General features: G+C 53.5%; 2 protein-coding genes across 2 annotated transcripts in view; one reads left to right on the forward strand and one right to left on the reverse strand.

Annotated features, from left to right (window-relative positions):
• CREB3L3 (cAMP responsive element binding protein 3 like 3) overlaps positions 1-347 on the reverse strand; it is a 38,956-nt gene extending 38,609 nt beyond the window's left edge. The window contains exon 1 of the mRNA XM_054717504.1: positions 111-347. The gene's annotated coding sequence lies outside the window, so the exon portion shown is untranslated. The remainder of the gene's footprint in view (positions 1-110) is intronic.
• MAP2K2 (mitogen-activated protein kinase kinase 2) lies at positions 338-26,198 on the forward strand. The gene is made up of 11 exons (XM_008150616.3): positions 338-693; positions 4,342-4,552; positions 10,439-10,585; positions 16,152-16,229; positions 17,023-17,074; positions 17,157-17,281; positions 18,080-18,293; positions 20,315-20,379; positions 21,754-21,815; positions 22,836-22,881; positions 24,681-26,198. Exons 1-11 carry the CDS (start codon positions 602-604, stop codon positions 24,789-24,791), a joined length of 1,203 nt encoding a protein of 400 aa, XP_008148838.1. The 5' UTR covers positions 338-601; the 3' UTR covers positions 24,792-26,198.
• The last annotated feature ends 156 nt before the right edge of the window (positions 26,199-26,354 follow it).

The following is a 26,354-nucleotide window of genomic DNA, read 5'->3' on the forward strand; positions in this document are numbered from 1 at the left end:
GACTTCAGTTGACTCTGGGTCTGTCTCCCACAACTTCTGGAGATTTCGGCGGCTCCCGTCGTCCCAATCCGGCACCCACGGCTCTGAGGTACCGGCCTCTCCCCACTCACCGCTCCGGCTCCTCACCGCTCCGCGGCCTCCTCCTCACCTGGCCTCACCTGCGCCCCGGCGCAGGCGCACACGCGCGGGGGTGGGGCGAGCGCCGCCTCGGTGGGTCTCCGCCCCTTGTCCCTCCGCGAGGCGGCCCCCGGCTGGGGCTCCGACGCCGGGCGAGGAGCGGGGCGGGGCCTGCGCGGTTCCCGGGGTGGCTCTCGCGAGAGGCTGGTCCGCGATCTCGTCGCTCCCCCTCCCCGCCTGTGCCTCCGGGGCTCCGGCTGCAGCGTCAGCCTCGGTCCGGCCTTGGCGGCGGCGGCGGCGCATCGGCCTCCTCCCCGCGCCCCGCGGCGCTCCTCTGCCCCGGTCCGCAGCGCCCCCGCCCGCGCCGCCCGGGTGCCGGCCTAGGCCGCGGCCTCAGCTCCGGGATCGTGTCGGCGCCGCCCGCTCCCGGCCCGCCCCCTATGGGCCCCGGCTAGAGGCGCCGCCGCCGGCCCGCGGAGCCCCGATGCTGGCCCGGAGGAAGCCGGTGCTGCCGGCGCTCACCATCAACCCCGCCATCGCCGAGGGCCCATCCCCCACCAGCGAGGGCGCCTCCGAGTGAGTGGGCCGGGCCGGGCCGGGCGAGGATGGGGATCCCTGAGTAGGGAGGTCAGGAGTAGGGTCCTTGAGAAGAGGGGATGGAATGTGGGGGAGCCCCTGAGTGGTGAGGTCAGGGGAGGGGTCCTGAGAGGAGGGGATGGGATGGGAGGGGGGGAGCCCCTGAGTGGTGAAGGTGGGAGGGGTCCTGAGAGGAGGGGGATGGGGTGGGAGCGGGGGAGCCCCTGAGTGGTGGTGGGAGGGGTCCTGAGATGAGAGGATGGAATGTGGGGGAGCCCCTGAGGGGTGAGGTCAGGGGAGGGGTCCTGAGATGAGAGGATGGGGTGGGAGGGGTGGAGCCCCTGAGTGGTGAGGTCAGGGATGGGGTCCTGAGAGGAGGGGATGGGATGGGAGGGGGGAGCCCCTGAGTGGTGAAGGTGGGAGGGGTTCTGGTAGTAAGGTTGGAGTGAGAGGAGGTTCCTGTGGGGAAATAAGGAGTTGTGGGGCCCTAAATAGTGAAATTTTGGTGAGTGGGGTCCCTGAGTAGTGAACCGGGGTGAAATGAGGTCCCTGCAGGAAAATGATAGGGTGTGGGGCCACTGAGTACTGAAATTGGAGTTAGGGGGGAGTCCCTGAGTAAGCGAATCCTGGGTGATGGTTGGGGGGAGGTTCCTGAGAGGAGAGGATGGGTCAGGTGTCCCTAATAGTGAAGTCAAAGGTTGGGCGGGGCTCCCTGAATAGTGAGGTGGTGGGAAGGGGTCCTTGCCTATCTTGAACAGGTGAACGAGGTCCCTGGGAGTGAGGATGGGTGAGGAAGTCCATTGAAGACCAGGAAAAGGGAAAGAGATGCCTGAGAGATGAGGATGTGGGAGGGATCCCTGAGCGGTGGAGTAGTAGGGGGAAGGCTCCCTGAGGGAATTTGGGGGGGAAGGAAGCCTGAGAAAATCCTGCTAGTTGGGGTTGAAGCCCCTGAAGCTGGGGAGAGTGGTGAGGAGGTCCAGAGGAGGCTGGGGAAGCAGGGAGTGAGGAGAATTTGGAGGGGCAAATTCTCCTCACTCCCTGTGTGGGGCAATAGGAGACATCTAGGAAAGAAGTGAGGACCCTGCTGGGACCTCTGACAGCAGATAAGCAGAGATTCTGAATCTAATGGATTAGCAAAGCCTTGAGGGGCTGGAGAAGTGCAAGAGGTTTGAGGGTTTGAGGCAATTGAGGGAAGCAGGAGGATTTGTGGAGAAGGGGACAGAGAAAGGAACATCCCTGGGTGGAGGGATTATACGAAGGCAGTATCTTATTGTGTGAGGGAAACCATGCTTGTGAAGTCACACGAGGGAGACTACTTGACCCCAGAAGTTCTATGGCCTCCCACCCCTGTTCTGCATGGTGGAGCAGAGCAGGACAGCCCAGAGGCCCCTGGCCAGGGCCACTTTACTGTGCTTGTGGTGTGACTCCCATGAAAACCAGGTGTGATCTGTTTGTGGTGTGCATCGGGTGAATGGCATGTTTGGTGCCTCTCAGGGGACTAGGCCTTCTGCAACCTGGGTGAGGGGTAAGGTGAGGGTGAAGGGAAGGATGTGAGTCTTGATGTATGTGTGTGAGTTGACATCTTTCTCTGTCTCCAAGCGCATAGCTCAATGTGGGGACGTGTTTCTTATAGTAAAAAATTCACTCCTCTTCATAATCTCTCTCTCTCTCTCTCTCTCTCTTTCTCTCTCTCTCTCTCTCTCTCTGGTGTCTGATTTCCATCCCTTCAAAAATTCCCCCAGTAGAGGAAGCCAGCCATTGGGATTCCAGGGTTTTTTATAACCACAGTTGAGTTGCCATTAAATTTAAAATGGATTAATCAGCTGACTCCAGAATGCATTTTAGATGTCACAGGGCAGTGCTGGAGACCTTCCAGAGTCTGGCCTCAAAAGTTGTCTCTCTACCCTCCAGTGAAGGAACTGTGTCACATTCATTCATTCCTTTGCCTTCTCTCTTCCATCCATCAGAGTCCTTCTCATTCCTTCTTCATTGAGGTCTTGGTTCACCAGGCATCCAGTGAACACCTGCTGGGCCCCTGGTCTTGGTTCAGGGGCACACTGTGATGAACAAGGGACATCGAGAACACAGACTGGCCCTGGCTGGTTTGGCTCAGTGGATAGAGTGTCGGTCTGGGGACTGAAGGGTCCCAGGTTCATTTCCAGTCAAGGGCACATGCCTGGGTTGCAGGCTCTATCCCCAGTAAGGGGTGTGCAAAAGGCAGCCAATCAATGATTCTCTCTCATCGATGTTTCTGTCTCTCCATCTCTCTCCCTTCCTCTCTGCAATCAATAAAAATATTTTTTTAATTAAAAAAAAAAGAACACAGACTGTGTAATCAGGAAGGATACAGGTTTGATTCCAGACACTGCCACTTGCTAGAGTTGTGACCTTCAGGCTAGTTACTTAACCTCCCTGGGCCTGTTGCCTTAGCGTGGGCTTCATTCTACAAGAGACCCCGCCTCCCAGGAGGATTGAGAGAATTAAACAAGATAGTGTGATGGTGTTTAATCTAGTGAAGCTCTGGTTTACTTGCTCAGGAAATGACACCTACCTTCCAGCCACCTCTTTGCAGTACCAGCTCAAGTGGCATTGCCCAGTGGCAGGTCTTCTCGTTCCTGGCCTGTGTGCCCCTTTGCTCAAACCTCTTTAAGTTGCAGGCAAATCATAGGCACTTGGGAATTTATATTCATGCATTTGTTTATATTTATTGCACATTGCAAAATATATTTTGATGGGTTAGATCAAATGTATTAAAATAAATTTCACTTGATATATATTTTTAATGTGCTTATAAATTTTAAATTGCATATGTTGTTTACATTGTATGTTTGGACAGCACTGGGTTGGTCCTTGTGTGCATCGTGCTAAAGTCTACCTGCCTGTTACAAGGAACTGTTTTTTACCCCAAGGCATTAGTGAAAATAGCTGATCGTCAGATTTTTCTTTGAAAATTCCTTGAATCACCCAATAAAGTGCAATGTACATGTGGGTTTTTTAATAACTGGTCCAGGAATGTGTGTGGGTATAAATGCCTAATGTTTACAGTAGTGCTCAGGATATAATAAGAGTGTGCTGGTTGAGTGGAATGCCCTGGGATTATCTGCACTATTTAAATCAGTCTGCTCTTCATGTAAATTACAACTTCTATCTTCTGCCCATTGGTTCTTGCTCTTTGCTCTGAGGCCACTAAAAAGGAGTTTGCTCTTCCATCCTCATGAAGACAGACATCCTGGCCTGGGCCTTCACTCCCCTGATGCCCAGTCGTGTCTCCCCAGTTCCATGTCTCCTTCCAGAGAGGTAGGGAACCCTTGTGTCAGGAAGGAGGGCTCCTGAATCTGATTACAGGGTCATTGAACCAGAGCTGGTCCTCCAGGTGCTGAGGTCTCCTAACCTTTGTGAGCAGAGAGAGAGGCAGTGGCCTCAGTTCTCGGCGACCCAGCTTTCTCTTCTTGTCAGCTGTGTGTATACAGGTCTTCTTTCTCTTCTGCTGGATCATCGGCCCCTCAAGCCCAAGAATCAAATCTGATTCATCTCTGCATCCTTTTGGTTACAAACCCAGGATCTGGCCACATGGTACCCTCAGCTCAGGTTGAGTCATTTGGGCAGCTTGCACACTCTTCATTAATCCTTGCCCTTGGGTCTCTACAGAGCAAACTTGGTGGACCTCCAGAAGAAGCTAGAGGAACTAGAGCTTGATGAGCAGCAGAAGAAGCGGTTAGAAGCCTTCCTCACCCAAAAGGCCAAGGTTGGGGAGCTCAAGGATGATGACTTCGAAAGGATCTCAGAGCTGGGAGCTGGGAACGGCGGAGTGGTCACCAAGGTCCAGCACAGACCTTCAGGCCTCATCATGGCCAGAAAGGTGAGAGGTGGCCAGTGGCAAGGCGGTGTACTGTCCCTGTGCTCTGTGGGTGACGTGTGGTGGGAGCAGGTCGCTGGAAACAGGAGAGCAGTTGGAAAGGTGCCGGCCTCTGTCTCCTGCTGTCTCCTGTGCTCAGAAGCCCTCCCATCAGCAGTGGGTTCTCATTCCTGAAAAAGAGTTCGGCTTCCAGTTAGAATGCGGCAATGCTGGCTTGCCTCAAGCAGCTCTTCCTCTCTTTTACTGACCTTTGCCTTCGGGGCGGCTTAAATTCAGATTCCCAGAAAGCTGAGGGAGTTTTCAGGAAGAAAGGATGAGATTTAAATCCCCTTAGAGCGGGCATCACCCTGACTTCACAACCAGAAGAAAACACTGCAGACCCAAGACAGGGCCTCTGCTGCGATGGTCCCTGGGCAATGGGGTAACTAAACCACCTGTATTAGTCCGAGTTCTCCAGAGACTACGAAGCACTAGGATGGGAGGGCGGGGTATAGGTATTTTAAGGAATTGGCTTATGCAATCATGCAAGTCTGAAATTTGCAGGGCATGCCAGCAGGCTGGAGACCCAGGGAAGAGTTGATGTCACAGCTTAAGTCTGAAGGCAGAATCCCCTCTTCTTTGGGGGACCTCAGTTTTTTCCTCTTTGGGCCTTCAACTGATTGGATGAGGCTGCCCACTTATGGGGGGGTTGTGTGCTTTTCTCAAAGTCAGGTGATTTCCATGTTAAATCACATCTGAAAAATACCTTCACAGTGACATCTAGACTGGTGTTTGACCAGACAGCTGGATACTGTGGACACATTAAATCAACTATCACCCCACCCTTCAGTACAAACCTTGGCTCTGAGAAGTCCTGAGCCTCCCTCACCTGGGCTTCTGTACCACAGTGCAGCCTCCCATTAAACATTCGGTAATAACCCTGGGAGAATAAGGAGTGGACAAGAGGGATGTGACTATCTGGGGACAGTGGCTTCCAAACACATAACTGCAGGGGCTTCATGGTGACCAATTGTTTCATTCATACAGTCAGGTTCTTTCAGACATCAAAAGCCACCTATTTCTGGAAGCCCACTGTCTTGTCATTTCCAAATTGTATTCTCCGAAACCTGACCACCCCGTGCCTGGTGGGCCGGAGCAGGTCCCACCTTTCCTGGGAATGATGAGCTTGGTTTCCATGGGTTTTAGCTCTGTAGCTATTTCTCCTGCCTCTAGAGCACTGCCCTCCTCCTGCAGCCTATTTCTGTCCTGTTAGCGCAGGCAGCCTCTTCAAAACCAGAGCAGCCCCAGAAATCTCTGGTCTGCCATTGCCCGAAGCACCAGGAATAAAAGGCAGGTATGAGGTTCAGGGAGGGGGAGGGGAAGAGGGACTTGAGAACAGTGCTGGTCAGAGTTTATATCAGGGACCCGGGTTCTCTCAGGCCAGCTGAGGAATCTTCCAGGTGTTCCCAACCAGCCTTGTATAAACGTGAATCTGGGAGTTTGTCTACAGCTTTATAAAAGCCTTCGAAGTAAGACATCAGACTTCAAAATGGGGACAGATAAGTTCTGTAGTCCAGGTGGCGGTGGTGCTGTCCCAGTGTCAGTCTCCTGGTATGGTCCTTCATCATAGAAGATGTCACTGTGGGGGGAAGGGCGAGGGACTCTGCTGTTTTTGCAACTTCCCTCTGCTTCTTTAATTCTTTCAAAATAAAAAGTTGGTTTTTTTTTAAAGGTCCAATAAATGAGGGTCAGGAACTCAGATTTTGTTTCCTATAGATCTTAACCTCCTCCTCCCAGCAGTTGTCAGAACAGTGCAGGCAGTTGGCAAATACATTGAACGAGAAGGCTGTCTACTGGGCATTGTGTGGTCTGGGGCTGTCACTCCTTATAGCCCAGGAGCCCTGGACCGCTCTGGGGGCGGTCAGGGGCTCCTTTTAATCCATCCGGAATGCCAGTCCACCTGGGAGGTCTGTTGCCTTTATTCAGTTGAGGGCACAGATGGGAAAATTGGCAAGACAAAATAGTTCTTAAAAAACAGTGGCCTCAAAAAACAAACAAACAAACAAAAACAGTGGCCTCATTCCTTCCTCCACTACCCTGGTTGGAATTCCGAATTTTCCAGGAAGCCTGGTATGAATTCCACACATTCCAAGTGTGAGGCTTATCAGATCTCCAAAGGCAGCCTGCCCGCAGGTGTGAGGGTGAAGGTTGGGTGGAGCTCCTGGACGCCCATACAGCTCCTGCTCTGTGGGCCAGCATCCCTCCGGTCCCTGTGATTGGCAGGGGATCATCCTAACCAGTAGGACGGGCTGGGGAAGCAACAAGACCAGTTCGGTAAGGCCCAAGAAAACCAGTCTCTCAATTTCTACAGTCAGGCTTGTTCATAAAATTTTTCTTGGCTCAGTAACTCCTGCGTTCTTCCGAGGGTCCTAGGAACAAATCCTCTGCGAGGCTTGGGCAGGGGAGCTCTTCGGAGAGGTTAGCACATTCGTTACGCAGCAGGGCTCCCTTGATCTCCCTCTACTTGGAGCAAAGGAATGTGTACTTGCTTCTACAATGAAGGTCATGTGACCCACCCACGGCCACATAGTAATGCTTCAAGTGATTGCCCTGTGTCAAAGTCAGTGTTAAAACCTTGAGTGACCTCCCCATTTTACAGGTGAGAAAACTGAGGCTAGTTTGGGTCTTATCTGAATTGGATTTGAACCTTTGTGGCTGACCCTGACCCTGTGGAAGCTGTTAGGGTTTTACCTCCAGAATCCATGTCCCTCTTTCCTAGTTTGTACCCTCCACCCCCATTCCTAGCTCAGAGGCCCTGTCCTGCAGTAGGAACTGCCTAAACTCCTAGACAGGCTTTGTGTTTGGTTTGAACTTCCAGCACTATTCTGACTTAATCAGCAAGTGGGGCTGGGTTGGCCCCGGAAGGGTGCTGTGAAAGAGGATGGGTTCTGGCAGTCTGTGAGCTCAGCCCCAATCCTGACCTGACTGTTCAGCAGCTGTGTGTCCGTGGGAATGAAATTTAATGTCTCAGAACCTGAACTTGCTCATCAGTGCAGTGGGGGCAGTTACCCTGTCCCACCAGGGTTGTCATCAGGGCGAATTGTGTGCCCCACCCAGGGTTGTCACCAAGGTGAACTGTGAGCACATGTGCCTTCCCGTTCCTGCTCTTTCTCTGCACACCCTCAGTGCCGACTTCTGTTCAATCCAGAAGGTTTGCTTTACAAGACGCATTAAAACAGATCACATAGCAGCACCCCTACGTTCCCTCCTTTTTATTTTTATTTTGTTATTTTACTATGTTCCCTCTTTACAACTTTCCCAAAAGCCTCTCACTTCCTGGGGCCTGAGGCTTCACATTCACCTCACTCCAGGCGTCCAGGACCTCTGGGATCCTGTGCAGTTCTCAGTTTTGTCCACCCTCCCTCTTCTCTAAAGCCTGGGGGATTCTCGCTCCCCTGCCACTCATTCATCTGTGGCTCCTTTCAAGTTCTTAATCAAGAGCCTCCCTGAGTCAGATATAGCTACTGAGCCCTTAAAATGTGGTCAGTTTCAGTCAAGATGTGCTACATGTGCAAAAAACACACACCAGATTTCAAGGGCTCTGTTTGAAAAAAAAGTCATTAATATTTTTACGTTGATCCCATGTCAATAATTTTTTGATACATTAAGTTAAACAAAAGACATGAAAAATTCATTTCACCTGCTTCTTTTTACTTCATTAATATAGCAGCTAAAGAATTTTTAGCCAAAGCGAAACCGGTTTGGCTCAGTGGATAGAGCGTCGGTCTGCGGACTGGAAGGTCCCAGATTCGATTCCGGTCAGGGGCATGTGCATTGGTTGCGGGCACATCCCCTGGTGGGGGGCGTGCAGGAGGCAGCTGGTCGATGTCTCTCTCTCATCGATGTTTCTAGCTCTCTATCCCTCTCCCTTCCTCTCTGTGAAAAATCAAAATATATTTTTTAAAAAAAAGAATTTTTAAATTATGTGGCTCATGGTATATTTCTGTTGGACGGCCGGGGCTCCATCACCCTGCACTGCCTATGCATCAGCCTCCCATCTTCCACGCAAACATCAGAGCTTCATTTTCAGACCCAGCATCTCAACCTTTCGAAGCTCGTATGTGTGCATATGTTGGGCATCTCCTCGAGGATGCAGTCCCACCAAAGGAGAGAGCATACTGGAGTCCTGGTGTGGTTTTGGTCCTGGAGGTGGCCGTGGGGGTGTGCAGTGTCCCGGGGAGGGTAGGTAGGCTGGGCTCTGCGGGCTAGGTTGGGTGGAGAACCAAATGCCTGAGGGGCCCTGGGGGCTGGAGGGGCCCAGTCAAGGAGGTACTGCCTGGGCATGGTGGGGGCACAGGCACCATGCTGCTAGGACCTGCCAGAGTACTCAAGGTTGCAAGGGTCATTGGCATGGGCCTGTGAGCAGGTGACACTTCCCACACATACCCTGTGACTCCCCCTCCCTCCCCTCCAACTTGGTACACACCCCTTCGTGCCTTGGTGTCCTCAAACAGGCAATTCTTTGTCTTTCTTTCTGGAACGCTGGCCCCAGTGTCACCTGAGCTCCAGATCACCTCTCCACGGTTCCTCCATTGGGGCACCCCCACCTTTCGGGGTTGTTTCACCTGCTTCTCTTCCCTCCCGATGGCATATCTCGGAGCAGGGTCATCTTTGCTGTCTTTCTCCTCATCACTGACCTCTGTTGTAACCGACTTTATATAAATATCTGAGTTGATGGCAATCACTTTCAGATGCCTGTGATCTGCCTCTGCCTCTGTGGGGAAGGGGCATAAATCTCACCTTTTTCTTAACTTACCACGATGGCCAGAGCATCTAGGATTCTAAGTAGCCAGGACCCGGACCCACAACCTTCACTCTGTATCGCTGGGCAGGGGATCTCGGCTTGCTTAGGCTTTGTAGTTAAGCACTGCTCTTGGTGTTTTGGCTGCTATCTTTTCTCCGTGTCTCCACATGGTCCTTGGGCTTCTCACCTTTTGAAATGTAATGAATTTGGTGACACTCCTGGCTGCAGGATTGAACTCAAGTGGAAGGGCAGCTAGGATCCTCAGGTGACCAGAGGCTCTCTCTGCCTTTGCTCTACCTGGAGGTGGGAAGGGCTCCAGAGAAACCCGCCCCTGAAATAGGGGCTGAGCAGTGGTGAAGTAACCCCCTGCCCGGCCATTTCCTGGCTTCATACGATTTGGTGGGAAGAAAGCTCCTCTTAACAGAGCTTCCCCTATAACCAATTGAAAAATGTTTGCTCTGTTGATGAGTTTCTTAAACAACTTTATTTGAGATGTAACTCACTTACTGGACAGTTTACCCTTTTAGAGTGTATAATTTCAGTGTTTTTTAGTATATTCACAACATTGCCACCACCGATTTTGGAACATTTCCATCATCCCCAAAAGAAGCCCTAGCCTCAGGCCCTGGCAACCACTAATCCGCTTCCTGTCTCTGGATTTGCCTGTTCAGGACATTTCACATAAATGGACTCACACACTGTGTGGCCTTTAGTGTCTGGCTTCTCTCACTGAGCATAGTGTTCTCAAGGTTGGTCCATGTTGTAGTGAGCGTCAGTGCTTCACTCCTTTTCATGGTTGAGTAATATTCTGGTGTGAGGATGGACCACATTTTGTTTGTCCATTCACCAGTTGCTGAATACTTGGGTTGCTTCCGTGTATTAGCAATTGTGAATCACACTGCTGTGAACACATGTACAAGTGTGTACGTGGATCTGTATTTTCAGTTCTCCTGGGTAGATAGATACCTAGGGCAGGGTAGCTGACGTCTTGAATGCTGTCGTGAGCACCTCAAGGACAGAGGACTAAGCCCCACCCCCCCCCACCCCCCGCCTTCCCGGTGCCCCTCAGAAGCCTGCTTCTGAACCCGATTCCCATTCCCTTGCAGCTGATTCACCTGGAGATCAAGCCAGCCATCCGGAACCAGATCATCCGAGAGCTGCAGGTGCTGCATGAGTGCAACTCCCCGTACATTGTCGGCTTCTACGGGGCCTTCTACAGCGACGGGGAGATCAGCATCTGCATGGAGCACATGGTGAGCGCGGCGGGGCACCCGGGCCCGAGGGGCCCAGCCAGTGTCCCAGAGCCGCCTGGGCTTGCAACCAGCGAGACATGGCAGGACAAAGGGTTCATGTAGAATGAGAGGGTGGCTGGTGAAGAGGAGGTCCCCTGCCTGTGTCCCTCTGGGTCCTGTCCCCAGAGGCTGCCGTGCACCTCTTTCCCAGGCGGCCCTCCCGGAGATAGTCAATGCCATGCGGGTGTGTATGTTTAGGTTCCTTCGTCTTGAAACGCCAGACGCCCTCCTCCCAACTTTTCTCTTTCACTGGGTACAAGGCGGAAATTATTTCCTGTCGGCACATAGAGCCGGCTCTTTTCCCCAGTCTAGTGTTCTGGCACCCACATTTACCTGTCAGGTAATTTATTAAACTCACTTAGAGATGTAACTCGCTCACTGGACAGTTTACCCTTTTAGAGTGTATAATTTCAGTGTTTTTTAGTATATTCACAACATTGCCACCACCGATTTTGGAACATTTTGTTGATGGACACTGAGATTGTTTCTGATCTCTGCCCATTTTGAATGATGCTGCCTTGAATGTTCTTGCACGGAAGCAAGCATCCCTGAGTGGTAAAGTCCTCCCAGGGGAATTGTGGGGCCTGAGGGTACACGAGATTGGAAATGTGATCCATGTCTCCAAAGTGCCTTCTAGAGAGAGTACGAGTTGGGGGCTTTTAAAGATAGACCTGGATCTACACCTAGCTCAGATCTGTGGAATTAGAAACTCTGGGGTGGAGCGTGGGCACCAATCATTTTTTTAACCACCACAGTAGCATCGGCTGTACCCCTAATTAAGAAACTTTGGTCTTGAAGTTCAGAAGTGGGTGGGATTGGGTGTATTGGGTGTAACGAAAGCAGAAGTGGTCAGAGCTGAAGGCCCTGGGGGGAAATGCCTCCGACCCTCTGGCAGCCCAGTTGAGCAGATACCAGACTGCCTGCTGCCCAGCTGGATGGGCTCAGGCCTGGCAGGGCCCTTGCAAAAGCAGGGCGCAGTGTGGCTTTAGGCACATGGCATGAGCAGCTTCGGTTATGCCTTGCAAATGTGCTGTCCCCTGACAGTTTTGTAATGAAGGCAGGAAACGAAATTGAGCAAGTGACTGCAAGGAATGCATTGTGAGCAGCCTTCCTGGGTAACCGCTTGGAGGGAGTGCCCGCCAGAAGATGCTCCCCACCCCCCTGCATCAAGATCCCCACCAGGCAGCACCCTGGAGTCCCGTTCCTCACCTAGGAGAGGGAGATCATATCTGCCCGCCTGCAGGGCAAAGTTACTATGTAGACAAGAATCAAGGAGGGGAAAGGACGGAAGTCACTTTATGATCTGAGGAGAGCCTCTATACTTAGCTCCTCCTCCTTCCTTCTCCTTCCGCCCCCTCCCTGCCCTCCCTTCTCCCTCTCCTCCCCTTCTCTCCTCCCTCTCCAGTGCTCTTGATCACCCCTACCTGTTCTCCCTGAATATCGTTACAGTTTGAAACCACCTCATTCCCTTACAGCAAAGGGGGAGCAGCACAGTCTAGCACCCCTCTGCTCCCCCATCTGTTCTTGGTGAATGTAAGACTGGTTTCCAGCACTAGGCGTCTGCACCCTAGCAGCACACAGTCCGAGCCAACAGGAGGCAGGGGGCGAGTGCTAGCCATTCTATTTATTTATTGTGCTCACCCTTTAAAAGTTTCTAGTTGGGTTTTTTGGTTTGCTTTTATTTTTATTTTATTTTATTTTTTTAATATATTTTATTGATTTTTACAGGGAGGAAGGGAGAGGGATAGAGAGCTAGAAATGTCGATGAGAGAGAAACATCGACCAGCTGCCTCCTGCACACCCCCCACCGGGGATGTGCCCGCAACCAAGGTACATGCCCCTGACCGGAATCAAACCTGGGACCTTCCAGTCCGCAGGCTGACGCTTATCCACTGAGCCAAACCGGTTTCGGCTGGTTTGCTTTTATAACGAGCAGACGAGGACAGTAGAAGAAATAGATAATGCCCAAATGAAAAGACATGCCAAGGTGGGGCCTGCGCTTCCCGCTTTCTCCTTATAGGAGTTATGTTCCGCTAATCTTGGAGGCCAGTGATTTTCAAGACTAAGATGAACCTTAAAGAGGGGACTTGGTGCCCTGGCTGGTGTGGCTCAATTGGTTAGGTGTCACCCCTCCTTGATTCTTATCTACATGGAAAGGTCACCAGTTCAATTCCTGGTCAGGGCACATACCCAGGTTGCGGGCTGGATCCCTGGTAGGGGTACAACTGATCAATGTTTCTTTCTCAAATCATTGTTTCTCTTTCTCCCTCTCCCTCCCTCTCTCAAAAAAAAAAAAATCAAAACATATTTTAAAAAGGGAGAGGGGGACTTGATGAGGAAGGCATGGAGGGAGGGAGAGAGAGAAGAAAACATTGATGTAAGAGGGAAACATCAATCCATTGCCTCCAATACATGCCCAGATCGGGGATCGAACCTGCAACCTGGATTTGTGCTCTGACCAGGAATTGAACCCATGACCCTTTGGTGCATGGAACAGTGCTCCAATCAACTGAGCCACACCAGCCAGGGCCCTTAACAGTATATTTATGTTGAATAAACCCCTCCAGAATCCATTCACATGTTCATAGGTTTTCCCTGTGTGGAGGACATGGTTGCTTTGTGCATCCATGTACCTTATTGTGGGATGCCCCATATAAGGGTGTAGATGGCTCCCTGGGGTCAGGCCTCAGCCCCACTGCCCACCTCTCAGCACATGACTCTGGATGAGATTCTCACCCCTACTTACCTGTCAAGCCAAGGGCAGTGGTATTGCCTTTCCCCTGGCCCTCGTCACATAGGGCAATGAGTAAATATCACCGTTGTCTCTGGGACCATTTCTCCATATTTCTCTGTCGCCTTCATCTCTCTCTCTCTCTAATTTATTGATTTGAACAGGAGGAACAAACATCAATTTGTTGTTACACTTATTTATGCATTCATTGGTTGCTGCTTGTTTGTGCCCTGACTGGGAATTGAATCTGCAACCTTGGCGTATCTGGACAACATGCTACCCAAATGAGCTACCAGACCAGAGTCTTCTTGTCTCTTTTTTCACCATTGTGACAGCCCGCCTAGTCTATATCCCACTTTGTGGAACTGTTTCCTGGTGGAGGGCGAGGTTTCATCTTCACTCAGGGTATTGTGGGATTGGCTCTAATTCCCCTCAGGGAGGTTCCAGCTGCAGCTTTTGAGAAGAGAGTCCTAATGATAATAAAGCCCAGGTCCAGCACAGATGGTTATGCCTCGCCTGGCCAGAGTGTGTTGGCCTTCGGGGCTGGGGGACAGCGGGCTGGCAGTTTCCGAGTGGCCGAAGTCTCTTCTGGGGGAGATTCAGGCATGGACCCAGGGGACAGTGGGTATCTCAGGGTGGAGTAGCTGGGGAGCTGCTTCCTCACCACTGAGGCTCTAGTAGAACCCATTGAAAAAAAAACCCTTGTTCTGTAATAATAAAAAAATCAGACACATCGTTGTTAGTAAGGGACAGAGAAGGGATGCCTCCTGGCCGCTCTGCAGTGAGAAACAAAGTCAGCCTGTGTGAATCGAATCAGAAAATCCCCAGGAGGAAAATATGTACACTGTGAACCCACTTATATTTGTTTAAAACTATATTTCCTTGTGCATATGGATGTGTATGCACATGTGCAGAAGGATCTGGAAGACTGTAAGTCACACTTCTGGAGAGGCAAGTGGAATCACTGGGGGATCAGTGTTACTTATCTACATTTAAATTTTTATAAAAATATGTATTCTTCTACCACCACTTAATAAAAGTATAAATTTAAGAACATTTAAAACACACACACAAAATGAAACTGTATGCTCATGCATAAAGACCGGTTTAGGGGTCAAAAAGACCTAGTTGTGACATCTCCTGCACCACATCCTGTGTGTGTGACTTGAGCAAATGACTTACCCTCTTAGCTGTAGACCAGGGCATCTCACCCAGGGGACATTCTCACAATGAGGGAGATGCTGGCGAAGGTCAGGGGTGCTGCTCAAAACCCCACAGTGCTCAGGACATCCCCCAGAGAGAAGCCTGGCCCCAGTGTTACCAATGCTGAGGGGAGACCATGAAAGAGAGCAGTGTCCTTCACACATGTGTTTTGAGTTAACTCCTGAGCCCCCAGCACGGTGCCTCACCATAGCCTCTCTGGAGATTCCTCCCTGAATGTTCTTATTCAGTGAACATAGCAACATGATGAAAGTGCAAAATGGAGAAGGACCTGTGTTAGGGAACCGGGATTACAGTTTTAAAATTTTTTTAATTCTTTTAAGGTTGATTGATAAAACAAGAAATGAGAAGAATAGAAGGAATTTCCATCTCGCCCTGCAGGTAGAGCGGGGTGGGCCGGGCACCCTGGTCAGACCAGGCTCACCTCCTGCCTTCCTCAGCCACACCCACCCTCTACAAGTTTGGGTCCCTTACTTGTTGACAGAGTCACACATATTCTTGAAGCTTCAAACTATTTGGGTTTTCTAAAACTCCATGAACATAGCTGGGGTACCAGAGGGGAGACCTGGGCATCTCCAAGGCTTCTCCCTGCCCCAGGTGAAGCAGAAGGTGTCCCGAGGAAGTGACACCTGTGGACTCCTAGAGCAGCGTAGTAGAGGAAATGCAGGCTCTGGGGCCACCCAGCCACCAGTTCAAATGCTGGCCTCACTGAGCCTCAGTTCCCCTCTGGAGTGTGGAGGGAACCAAGGCAAGCTCCGGCCTGTGGTTGGAACTTAGCCATGTCACCTCAAGTCCTAGGGGGCCGCCAGGCATATGCTCAGAGCCCCACCTCTGAAGAGGCACCCGGCCAGAGCCAGCAACACCCTGAGTTTTGGTTTCCAGATTTATTACCAGGCAGCCTTGCACAAGACACTTGTTTCCTCATTGTCAGGTAGATTTGGGGCCACGCCCAGGGTGGGGTGGGGGGATCAACTGGGAGGACCTGTGTCAGGTCCTTTACAGGACAATCCCATGCGTAACACAGCACAGGACAAGACCTAAGGGAAGCGGCAGAGGTGTCATCCCCAGGTGTCCTCTGTGCCCCTGGGGCAGCAGGGCCCTTCCTAACTAGGTGGGGGAGGGGGCAGCAAGGAAGAGGCCAGTTGGCTTGGCCGCCTTTCTCCTGTGCTGGACACTTACAGGGCATCGCCTTTGCTCTCAGTCTCTGTCCTGCCTGGGCTCTGACAAGAACCCAGGCCCAGAAGGGGTTGGGTCTAGCTGGTGCGCCCTCCCGGTGGCTCCAGTTGCAAGCCTGGTGGCTGGGCCTGCCGCTGTGGCAACCTCAGGAAGGCTGAGTCACAGGTACGCTTTCCCCTTTCTGCACTAGATGTGCCATCCTGAAGCTGCAGGTTGCCTTGAGCTGTGGTCTGGCCTCTGTTTCCCGTGGAGCAAAGCAGGTCTCAGTTCTCCCGGAACCAGGGAAATGTTGCGTTTTTATACCTGCCACTTCAGCATCCCTCTGGGATCGTCTCTGCAGCGGCCCCACCCGGCCGCCTGCTCAGCTCGCTTGCTTTCTCTCTCCTGTACTGCCCCCAGGATGGTGGCTCTCTGGACCAGGTGTTGAAAGAAGCCAAGAGAATTCCAGAAGAGATCCTGGGGAAGGTCAGCATCGCGGTGAGTGTGCAGGCGCCAGGTCCCCCGCCATTGCAGCACTGGGTGCGTGCACGCACTCATAACCCCATGCTCTGCCACTTGATCCTTACTCATGCCTTCTCCACATGGCCAGCGGTGTGTGTCGCTACAGCCCCTGCAGAGAGGGAGACTGCCAACACCAGTCTCCACTGGCAGGGTACCGAGCAGGGGCGTCGCTTTGCCCATAAAATAGGGGTAATGCTCTCCTGCCCCATATACCAGGTGCCAGGTTGCATGGGACCTTGATGATGTGGTCCCAGGCACACAGGGTACCCCAGTGCAATATCACGAGTGTTTCTTCTCTGACTTGGTGACAAAGCCACCATACCCTTCACCCCATCAGTTTGGGGAGCGGGGGTCCTTAGCACAGCCCCGGAACCAAAGCATTCAACAGATGGTGCCTATTGGGCGGGTACAACTTCTGTTCAGAGGCAGGGTGGCCAGCCGCATACTCACAGCCCTAACAGTGCCTTGGGCCTTGTCTCAGTTTCCGTGGGCCTCAGCTGCTCCTCTGAGACCGAGGGGATGGCAGTGTCTGCCTCGTGGGTGGGTCGTCATGTGAGAATCAGTGAGGGAGGCACCTGTACCCACCAGTGTGGGTGTGCCATCACTTTGCCTCTCCTCTTGCTCGTCCCCCCCTGAAAACGAGTTACTAGTCCCACATGCTGTGGCCACTGAGGTCTGGCCTGCAGGCCTGTCCAGGGCAGACTCCCCCATGTGGCACCCCATCCTTCTGACGGCCCTGCTGACCTCCCACCCTGTGGCTCCCTCACAGGTTCTGCGGGGCCTGGCGTATCTCCGGGAAAAGCACCAGATCATGCACCGAGGTAAGATGCAAGGGAGCCCCTCCCGGGCCACGGGCCAGTGGGTGGGCCTGAGCCACGCCTCACCCGCTGGCTCTGCTCTCAGATGTGAAACCATCTAACATCCTCGTCAACTCCAGAGGGGAGATCAAGCTGTGCGATTTTGGGGTGAGCGGGCAGCTCATCGACTCCATGGCCAACTCCTTCGTGGGAACTCGATCCTACATGTCTGTAAGTGCTTTGAGAGGCGTTTTAACATCACGTACCATACCTTCCCCCTTCCCATTTGCTCTTCCCATTTTCCAGAAGCTTTTCCAAAAGCCTGCATATTCTCGTAATATACTTTCTCTTTTCTTTGCTGGATTTCTCCTCTGAAATTCTAGTTTCCATCATGTTCTCGCTCAGGTTTGTCTCTGGGAATGCCTGCCTGGTTCTTCCCACTGGTAATAAAAATCCAGTCCAGAAGAGTAGTAGTTAATTTTTGAGCCAAAAAACTAGACCTCAGGCATTTTAGGAAACAACCGGGTGATGGTTGAAGCAGATTCTGAGAAGTTAGTCTAGGGCAGTGATGGCGAACCTCTGACACGCGTGTCAGTGCCATTTCTGATGACACGCGGCCGCTGAGGCGGCCGCATGCCGAGGATGAAACATTTATGTTATTTAAACTATAAATATCGCGAAATAATGTTTTTTCCTCAAAGGGACACACTACCCGAGTTATGCTCAGTTTTTTGGCGAAGTTTGACATACCAAGCTCAAAAGGTTGCCCATCACTGAGCTAGGGATTACTGTGAAAAAGGAGGCACTCCACTATCGTTCTTTCCCAAAAGTGCTGAGGACCTCCCAAAGCGGGTGGAGAGAGAATACAGAATCACTCTGGTATCTAAAGGGTTAGCAGGGGTCAGGGTAGGGGTCTGAGGGAACAGCGGAGAGATACTCAGCTGCCACCCTGACCTAGTGAGCTCCCTCAGCTTCCAGGGTTCATCTGTCTCCCTCTGGCCTTTCTTTCCTCTCTGTCTCACCAAACAGCCAGAGCGGCTGCAAGGCACTCACTACTCGGTGCAGTCGGACATCTGGAGCATGGGCTTGTCCCTGGTGGAGCTGTCCATCGGAAGATACCCCATCCCCCCGCCGGATGCCAAGGAGCTGGAGGCCATCTTCGGCCGGCCCATGGTCGATGGGGCAGAAGGAGAGCCTCACAGCATCTCACCGCGGCCGAGACCCCCCGGACGCCCCATCAGTGGTATGGCCTGAGTCTAGCACTTCCGGTTTGAATGGGCAGTGACCAACATGGGGAATGGCAGCTGCCTCCCCTCTGGCCCTTCTTGGCACCACCTGTCCCCTGGGTTGTGCTAACTGCGGTCAGCAGTCCTCAGATGGTCCTGAGGCTTCTAGGGACGTGCTGGAAGCAGCGCCCCCGACCTGTCCCATCTGGGACAGCTGCACCTGTTGTCACCAGCTGGTGGGATCTAGAAGCCAGCCCCTCAGCCAAGCCACTGGTTGGGTTGGATTTTCCAACGTTTTATCACGAAAATGTCCAAGCATACAAAAAGGCCAGAGGCTTGCCCAGGGAATGCCCTATGTGCACCGCCTAGCCACTGCCCCGAGCGCTCTGCTGTGTTTGGGCCGGGCCTTCCAGGGAGACCCAAAATTGAAAGGAACTTGATTCAGAATGTCCTTCGGTGGTTTGTTGGACACACCAGCAGCACAGCATGAGAGCAGACAGGAGGCTGGGGGCACTGGGCTCCCAGACAATTCTTGATACCAAGAGCTGCCGCCTGTGAGGTGGAAGGCTGAGAGGTTCAGGCTGCTGCTTCCACACTTGGAGGGTGGCAAGGGGAGGGTCGCAGCTGAGGTGGCAGAGCCTGGGAACAGTGCTTGACAGGAAGGCAACTGAGTTAAATAAGAGTGCACGGGAACATACAGTGGACTGTGGTCGGCTGGTTTCATAACAGTTTTATTGAGATAGAATTCAAGTGCCATATGATTCCCTCTTTTCAAGCCTATAGTTCAGTGGATTTGGTATCCTCACAATATTGTCCAACTGTCACCCCAATAGGAATCCCCAACCCTGGCACCCACAAATCCACTTCCTGTCTCTGAATTTGTCTCTTATGGACATTCCACATAAATGGAATCACACACTGTGGCCTTTGTGTCTGGCTTCTCTCACTGAGCATCGTGTTTCCAAGGTCCATCCACGTTGTACTAGTGTCAGTGCCTCACTCCGTTTCCTGGCCGAAGAGGGTTCCCCTGGACCATATGTGTGTGTCTGTCCACCATTGATGGGCACGGGTTGTCAGAGGGTGATTTTCACAGTGTTTGCAAGTCCAGACCTTCTCCTTTCCGGGGCTGCACCCAGACTCCTCTAAGGAGAGAATCTTCCCCCCATTTGTGTCCTCAGGCCCTGCCCCTGAGCCTCCCAGTCCAACTCCCAGCAGCCTCCCTGGTGTTCCCCTTCGGCCCCTTCCCAGCTGGGAGGAATGATGGGTCATGCCAGGCCACCTTGGCCTGCCACCATCTCCTCCAGCCCCTGCCCCAGCTCTGTGCCCATTTCAGGATAAGACAGAAGGGGAAGTCCAACTGCCAAACCCAGCCCTGGCCAGCTGGGTCTAGGACCGGGGTCAGCCACCCCCAGCAGCCTACTGCTGTCTCCACCCGAAGCTCCATGCAAGGTCACGCTGCTGTCCTTGCGTGCAGCCAACAAACCACCACCACCCGCTGCGCCTGCGTGCCACTAAGCAGGGGCTGTGACGTGGCACCACCTGGGCGCAGCACCACACCAAATGTAACTTCTCAAAAACGCTCCTGTTCATTTTGGTGTTTGTTTGTTTTTTTAATATATTTTTATTGATTTTCTTACAGAGAGGAAGGGAGAGGGATAGAGAGTTAGAAACATTGATGAGAGAGAAACATCGATTAGCTGCCTCCTGCACATCCCCCACTAGGGATATGCCCGCAACCAAGGTACATGCTCTTGACCGGAATCGAACCCGGGACCCCTCATTCCGCAGGTCCGCAGGCTGACACTATCCACTGAGCCAAACCAGTCAGGCCATTTTGGTGTTTTATTTTGTTTTATTAATTCATTCGGAGTAAAGTTACTTTCCTAGGAAGTGAACTTAGTAGCCAGGCCAGGGGAGCCTCCGCTGGTTCGGCACTGTGGGGGGAAGAGTGCTGGCTTATTCATGCTCAGACTTAAGCCCAACAGGAACACATCGGCCACTCGCCCATTTCACCCCGTTTTTGTTTCTCCCCTGGCAGGTCACGGGGTGGACAGCCGACCGGCTATGGCTATCTTTGAACTGCTGGACTATATTGTGAACGAGGTGGGTACCTGAAGGCCCTTTGGCACGTCTTCATGCCAACGAATTAAGTTATTCCTGTAGGAATACATTAGCAAAAAGGGAGGATTCGACACATAGACTAAGGATTTTGTTGGGGAGGGTGCCGGGGGAGAGATGGAGACCATTCTTTTCAATAGGAGGGTATCAGGTATAAAAACATGCTCTTCCAGCCATACTGCAGAAATCCACCCCTCCATAAGGGACATTTTTTTGTGTTTATAAAGATGATCCCAGAATTCCCACTGCAGCCCTCTCCCTCCAAGGCCAATAGCCAAGTATTAGGGCCAAGGAGCCAGGCCACTCCCAGCGCTCTGACACCCAGCATCTCTCTGAGCATCTTGGAGTCCGTGTCCATGAAGTCATAAATAGTTCCACTCGCTTAGGGAAAGTCCAGGTGCCCCCTCCTCTCTGGGAAGGAGGCTCAGAGCACCTGGAAGGGTGATGTGAATATTCCCATTGTACAGACAGGTAAACCGAGGCCTAAGGATGGAAGCAGCCTCCTTAGGGGCCTGCAGCTGAGAAGGGGTGGAGCAGGACCTGACCCCGAAGCCTCCCTCTCAACAAGGCCTGGGCACCTTCCCTGGGACTCTGGGCTGACGTGTATTTTCGGTGGCCCTTTGGAGGCAGGCAAAGAAACAGGGTGGCTGGGCTGCCTGTGGTGTGGGGCTTGGCCCAGGGCTGAGAGGTCGGTGGTGACAGACCAGGGTGGGGTGACTGGTGACACAGCTCTGCGTGTACCTGACAGTGCCACCCAGCGAGCCCCTCCCTCCCTGAGCAGGAAGGCTGTGTCCCAGGCCTGGGAAGGTGGAAGGAGCTGGAGAGGAGGCCTGTGGGTTTCACCAGGACAATCTCTGGCCACCGCCTCTGACGGGTCCTGCGCATGACTGTCCCCGCCCTGGGACGTGTGTGCCAGGCCAGGCTCCTCGGGCTCGCCCAGCTTTCAGGCTCTGACCCCTGGAACTAGCTGCCCCTGTAGTCTAGACCTTCAGCTCATTCAAGACACCCACAGGTGGGTGGCTCGGGCAGTGTGACACCACCCTTGTCCATAAATGAGGTGAGCTTTGCTCTCCTTCCTTGTAGAACCAGTGTGATCCCCAAATGAGACCTTTCAAAAGAAAACCCTGGCAGAGGCCAACCCAGTTATCAGAGCTGGAGGCCGGGCCAGCCAAGAAGCTGCTGGACAGGAGAGGGGATGGGTGCCCCCTCCGCCTCTAGCAGGGTGAAGGGACTGGGCTAGGAGAGGTGTGCCCTGAGGGTCCCCAAGTGCCATGCTGTCCTCACCTGGGCAAGGCTGGGAAGCGTCTTCTCCCTAATTCCAGAACCATCTGACTCCCACCTGTCTATTCTCTCCCACAGCCTCCTCCTAAGCTGCCCAGTGGTGTCTTCACCCAGGACTTCCAGGAGTTTGTGAATAAATGGTAAGGTGCCATAACCTCCAGTGCGGTCTCGGGTGGGTGGGGCTGGGTACCAGGCCCTCCTCGGGGAACATAAGGGCCCGCCTGCCTCCTGGAATGGGCCGCCCACACTTCCAGCCATCAACCTAGAGGTCTCCCTCTCTGGCCCTGGCCCAGGCCCCTCTGCCGAGCCTACCACTCAGGAATGCCGGGTGGACAGCAGCATCCGGTGGGATACCTGTGGTCACCTGAGAACCCAGATTCCCTTTCCAAGGCTGCTAAGTCACAGTGTCCAGCTGCTGTCCCCAAAACCCGAGTGAACCAGGGTTACAGGCACTTTGGAAATAAAGCTGTTCCCACCTTGCTTTCTGCTAGAAGGCTCCTCGAATCCCTTGAGCCCTGCAAGCCACCAGCTTCTAAACAAGCCTTCCTCGCCAGATTCTGGCAGGTGGTCAGCTGTTCCCTCTGAAGAAGAGGGATGAGCAGACACGGCCCACCCGCTGCCACCTGGAGCCTGTGGCTCCCAGCAGCAAACCTGCTCTGGGCGGAGAAGGTGCACTGGCCTTCCGCATGACTTCTGGCCAACGCCGTGTGGCACAAATCCAATTACCCATTGTCTGTGTGAGCATTTTTGTCTCCATGCAAGGTTTTCTCTTGTGTTTGAAGAATTACCATTCGGCCCCAAGCTGCTTTGGGCAGCTGCGTTTAGGCAGTTCTGCTTTTTTTTAAGGAAAAAGTTCTATTTTGACAATCGGACTCCCAAACTTGTGGGTTTTACTGGAAATGGGGCTGCAGTTGCTGCCGGGCCTCTGACTGAGCAGCAGCAGGGGGTTTCCCACCTTCTCCCCCTTTCCCTCTTGTCGTGGTCTCAGACCCTTGCCCTCCCCTCCCCTAGGCGTCCTGCCCTCACACCACAGCCAGTGCTGGAGCCCTCACCCAGGGGACCAGGCAGCAGAGTGCTGGCGGTCCCCGTGGCCACCAACTAACTGCTCTATCTTGTCTCCCCATGCTCTGTCTTGCTGCTCCACCTCATGGAACCCCCAGCCTCATTAAGAACCCAGCTGAGCGAGCAGATCTGAAGATGCTCATGGTGAGTGATGCTGCAGATTCTGGGGTCCCCGGGGCACAGCGGCCGCCCAGGGCCCCACCCTCCTCCTCAGGAGAGGGAAGCCCCGGCCAGGCCTCCTGAGCCAGCTCTTGTCATGGAGTGTGTGTTCAGCTGGAGACCCTGTGGGTTTCCTGGCCCATAGTGGGAATGACCCAGAGCCGTCTCTGCCCTCTCAGCTCCTCAGGGAACCGATAGGCCCAGCCATGCGTGGTTGAGGCTGTTTCTGCAGAATGATGGGCTCTAAGGCTTCTGGACGCTCCCATCATGGGCTTGTCGAGCTGCCCGTAGGTCAGGGAGGCCATGAGGCAGTGCCTTCCTTTAATGTCACACACCATTCAATGTCCCTGAAAACCAAGGTGGCCACTGAAACTTGCCTTCCCCTCAGGACCTTTGCACAGGATGGCTCTGCTCCCCAGGGATGCACCCTGTTCCTCTCAGGGCTCGCGGCTCCCTGTCTGTCAGTCTTGCCTTCAGGGCCTCCTCTGAGAAGGCCCTGCACCTGCTCTGACCCTGCCCCACTATTAGTTGTGGCAACAGGCTGTGTCCTGGTTGTCATCACCGTTTGCTGTGGTCAAAATAGGAAGCCTCGCCTGGGGCACCATGTGGGAAGGGGTCTGCCTCTGCCTGAATATTTCTAGAAACTTCTTACTGTGTCTGACATAGATTTTCCAGTAATGTGTGCTAAAAGAATGCGTGGTACAGTATAAGAGACGTGTTCATTGTAAAAGATACAAGCATGAAATGGAGAAATGCATTTGTGTTGACATCCCCTATAGTGCTCCCTGCTCCCCAGCTCTCCCGTGCACACTGTGCGGAAAAACCTTCCGGGTCTCTCTGCCTGAGTAAAACCATCTGCTGTTTGGGGCTACCTTTGCACCCACTCCTCCTGTCGCCCTAAACCGCAGGAGTTCCATTCCCTGCTTTGGTGTTTCACCCAAGCTTGCACCAGCCTTCAGGAAGATGAGGTGGCCTTGCCTGCCCCGGCTTGCAGAAGAGGCAGCAGTCCGGACCTTAATGTCACATGGGAAGACTAGACCCCTCCGTGGACTCTGAGGCCCCGCCCTCCTGTCCTGGGCCGCCCCTGCCAGGCACACCCTGATCAGAAAGCGTTCGTTCACCCCACCCAGCCCAGAACCAGGAAGCTCCAGTGCTCTGCTGTTCCTGCTGGAACCGCCAACCTTGGGCAGCTATCGAATTCCTTAAGACAAAGTGGAATGCACAGATCCGTTCCTCAGCCTCACAAGCCATATTTAGGGGCCGAGGAGCCGCTTGTGGCCGGTGGCTGCCATACTGGATGGGGCTTATAGGGAACTTGCTATCCACACAGGCAGTTCTTTTCCAGATTAGATGGTCTTGTCCAGGGGGACTCTGCCTGCAGGGGATACTAGGCCACGTCTGTTGACACCTATGATCGTCACAACTGGGGGTGCTCCTGGCATTGAGTGGGTGGGGGCCAGACATGCTGCTCACCACTCCACAGTGCCAGGACGGCCCACAGGGACTGACTTGGCCTCAGGGTCAGCAGTGTGAGGCGGAGGCCTGGTCTCCAGGGAGCTCAGAGCAGCCTCCCCCTCCCCTGACGCCCTGTCCCATGTCTTTGTGGCTTCGGGCATGGAACCTCCCTGCTCCCTGTCCCAACTGTGTCCTCCTGCTTTGGAGGGCTTTTCTCTCAGTTTTGGGGTTTTCATCCCAGCTGGCCTGCCATATCTGAGCAGAAGCCTGGTCCCTTACTCCTCCCTGCAGGCACCAGGCTGTTCACGGCGCCTCTCCTTCCTTTTCAGAACCACGGCTTCATCAAACGGTCCGAGGTGGAAGAAGTGGATTTTGCCGGCTGGCTGTGTAAAACGCTGCGTCTGAACCAGCCTAGCACGCCCACACGTACCGCCGTGTGATTCTGCTGGTGACCTGTCTGAATCCCGTCCACCCGCCCTTCCCGCCCAGGACAGACCAGCTCCTCCCCGCCCGTCCCACCGAGCCCGGAGGAGAGTGCACACAGCGGAACATTCACTTCCTCTTCCACCTGTCGCAGCCTCGGCCCTCTGGTCTCTGGGGAAGGGTGACACTGCCCATGTTGTCGTCTCAGAACCTGCTTATTTAGGTTTAAAAAAAAAAAAAAAAAAACAGGGAAAGAAAAAGCAAACCGAGCCCATTGTACTTGTTCCATTTGTTCTTTGGGTGTCAGCCTCTGGTCCAACCCCAAGGGGAACATATCCCTGGAGGACGGCTCCAGCCCCCAGGCAGCTGGGCCACAGAGAAATTGGGAGGGGCGTGGCCTCAGGAACTGGCTTTGCTCTTTTTTCAAAGGACCAAGCTTCAGAGGGAACCCCTAGACGTTGACATCTTTCACCAAAACAGAGGAAGTGCCGCCTTGCATTTCTGTGTGTTGTCCCCTCGCTGACACCTGTCCCCTTAAAGGTGGCCCTTGGCAGGCCCAGAGAGCCGTGAGGCGGTGGGTTGTCGTGAGGTCCACTTCCCGCGGCCACTGCCGCCTCTTGTCATGGAGCTGGTCCAGCCGACCCTGCGTGTCCTCAGCAGTGTGACCTGCCCCAAGAGGGTCCGGGGCCTCTCCTGTGCCTTAGCAGCAGACACTTCCGACTCTTCACAGTGGCAGCTGAGCCGACACTCGACTCTGCAGAAAGGAAGTGTTGGGTTTCCAAGCCCTCGGTGTGGTTGAAACCCCCAGCAGGTTCGGTAGATAAGGCCTGTGCTCCCCCTCGCCGGCATGCGTGGGCGGGTTGCACCTCAGTCACCTCTGCTCGCCCAGTGAATCCAAAGTGACCACCCAGGGCGCCACTCTTCTGGCCCTTGAACCGTTCATCCACAGCTGGTTGTAGGGAGGTCTTCGCAGACCCCTGCACCGTGGGGTGGCCAGCCTTCTCCCTGCAGGGCTCAGAGGTAGGAAGTGGAGGCCAGGGCTGCTTCTGAGGCTCCCCTCTTCTGAACGCTGAAGATGTTAAAGCTGTCAGCCGCCCCCCTCAAAACCTCCTGATGGCTGAAACAAGCTGATACTTATCTGTGGCAAATTGCAGGGGAAGGGTTTTCTGAGCGGGATGTGGCCTGGTGCAATCCAAGCTGGCCCTGGGTTTCCGGAGATGCAGCCGAAGGCAGGGGCTGTGGCCCTGAGGGAACTGCCAGATCCTTTTCTTGTGGAGACCCTCTGGTCTCCCATGTTTTCCTGTGGACATGGAAGAGAAGAGTTGGTGGCTTTTTCAACCAGCTTTCCAGGTTTTTGCCACTTCATAGTTTCCCCCCAAAGTCTCACTTGATTTAGAAAAGAATAAAAAGATAACTAAAAGTTATGAAGGTGTTGCTCTGTGAGTACCCAGCTCCCTCAGGACCTTCCTCAGAGGGGGAAGGGGCCCTAAACTCCAAGACTCTAGTCGCAAATGTTTCATCCTCGGCATGTGGCCGCGTGTCATCAGAAATGGCTACGCATGTCAGTGCTGACACGCGTG

The sequence above is a fragment of the Eptesicus fuscus genome, chromosome 6 (genome assembly GCF_027574615.1).
Source record: "Eptesicus fuscus isolate TK198812 chromosome 6, DD_ASM_mEF_20220401, whole genome shotgun sequence".
Taxonomy (NCBI): Eukaryota; Metazoa; Chordata; class Mammalia; order Chiroptera; family Vespertilionidae; genus Eptesicus; species Eptesicus fuscus.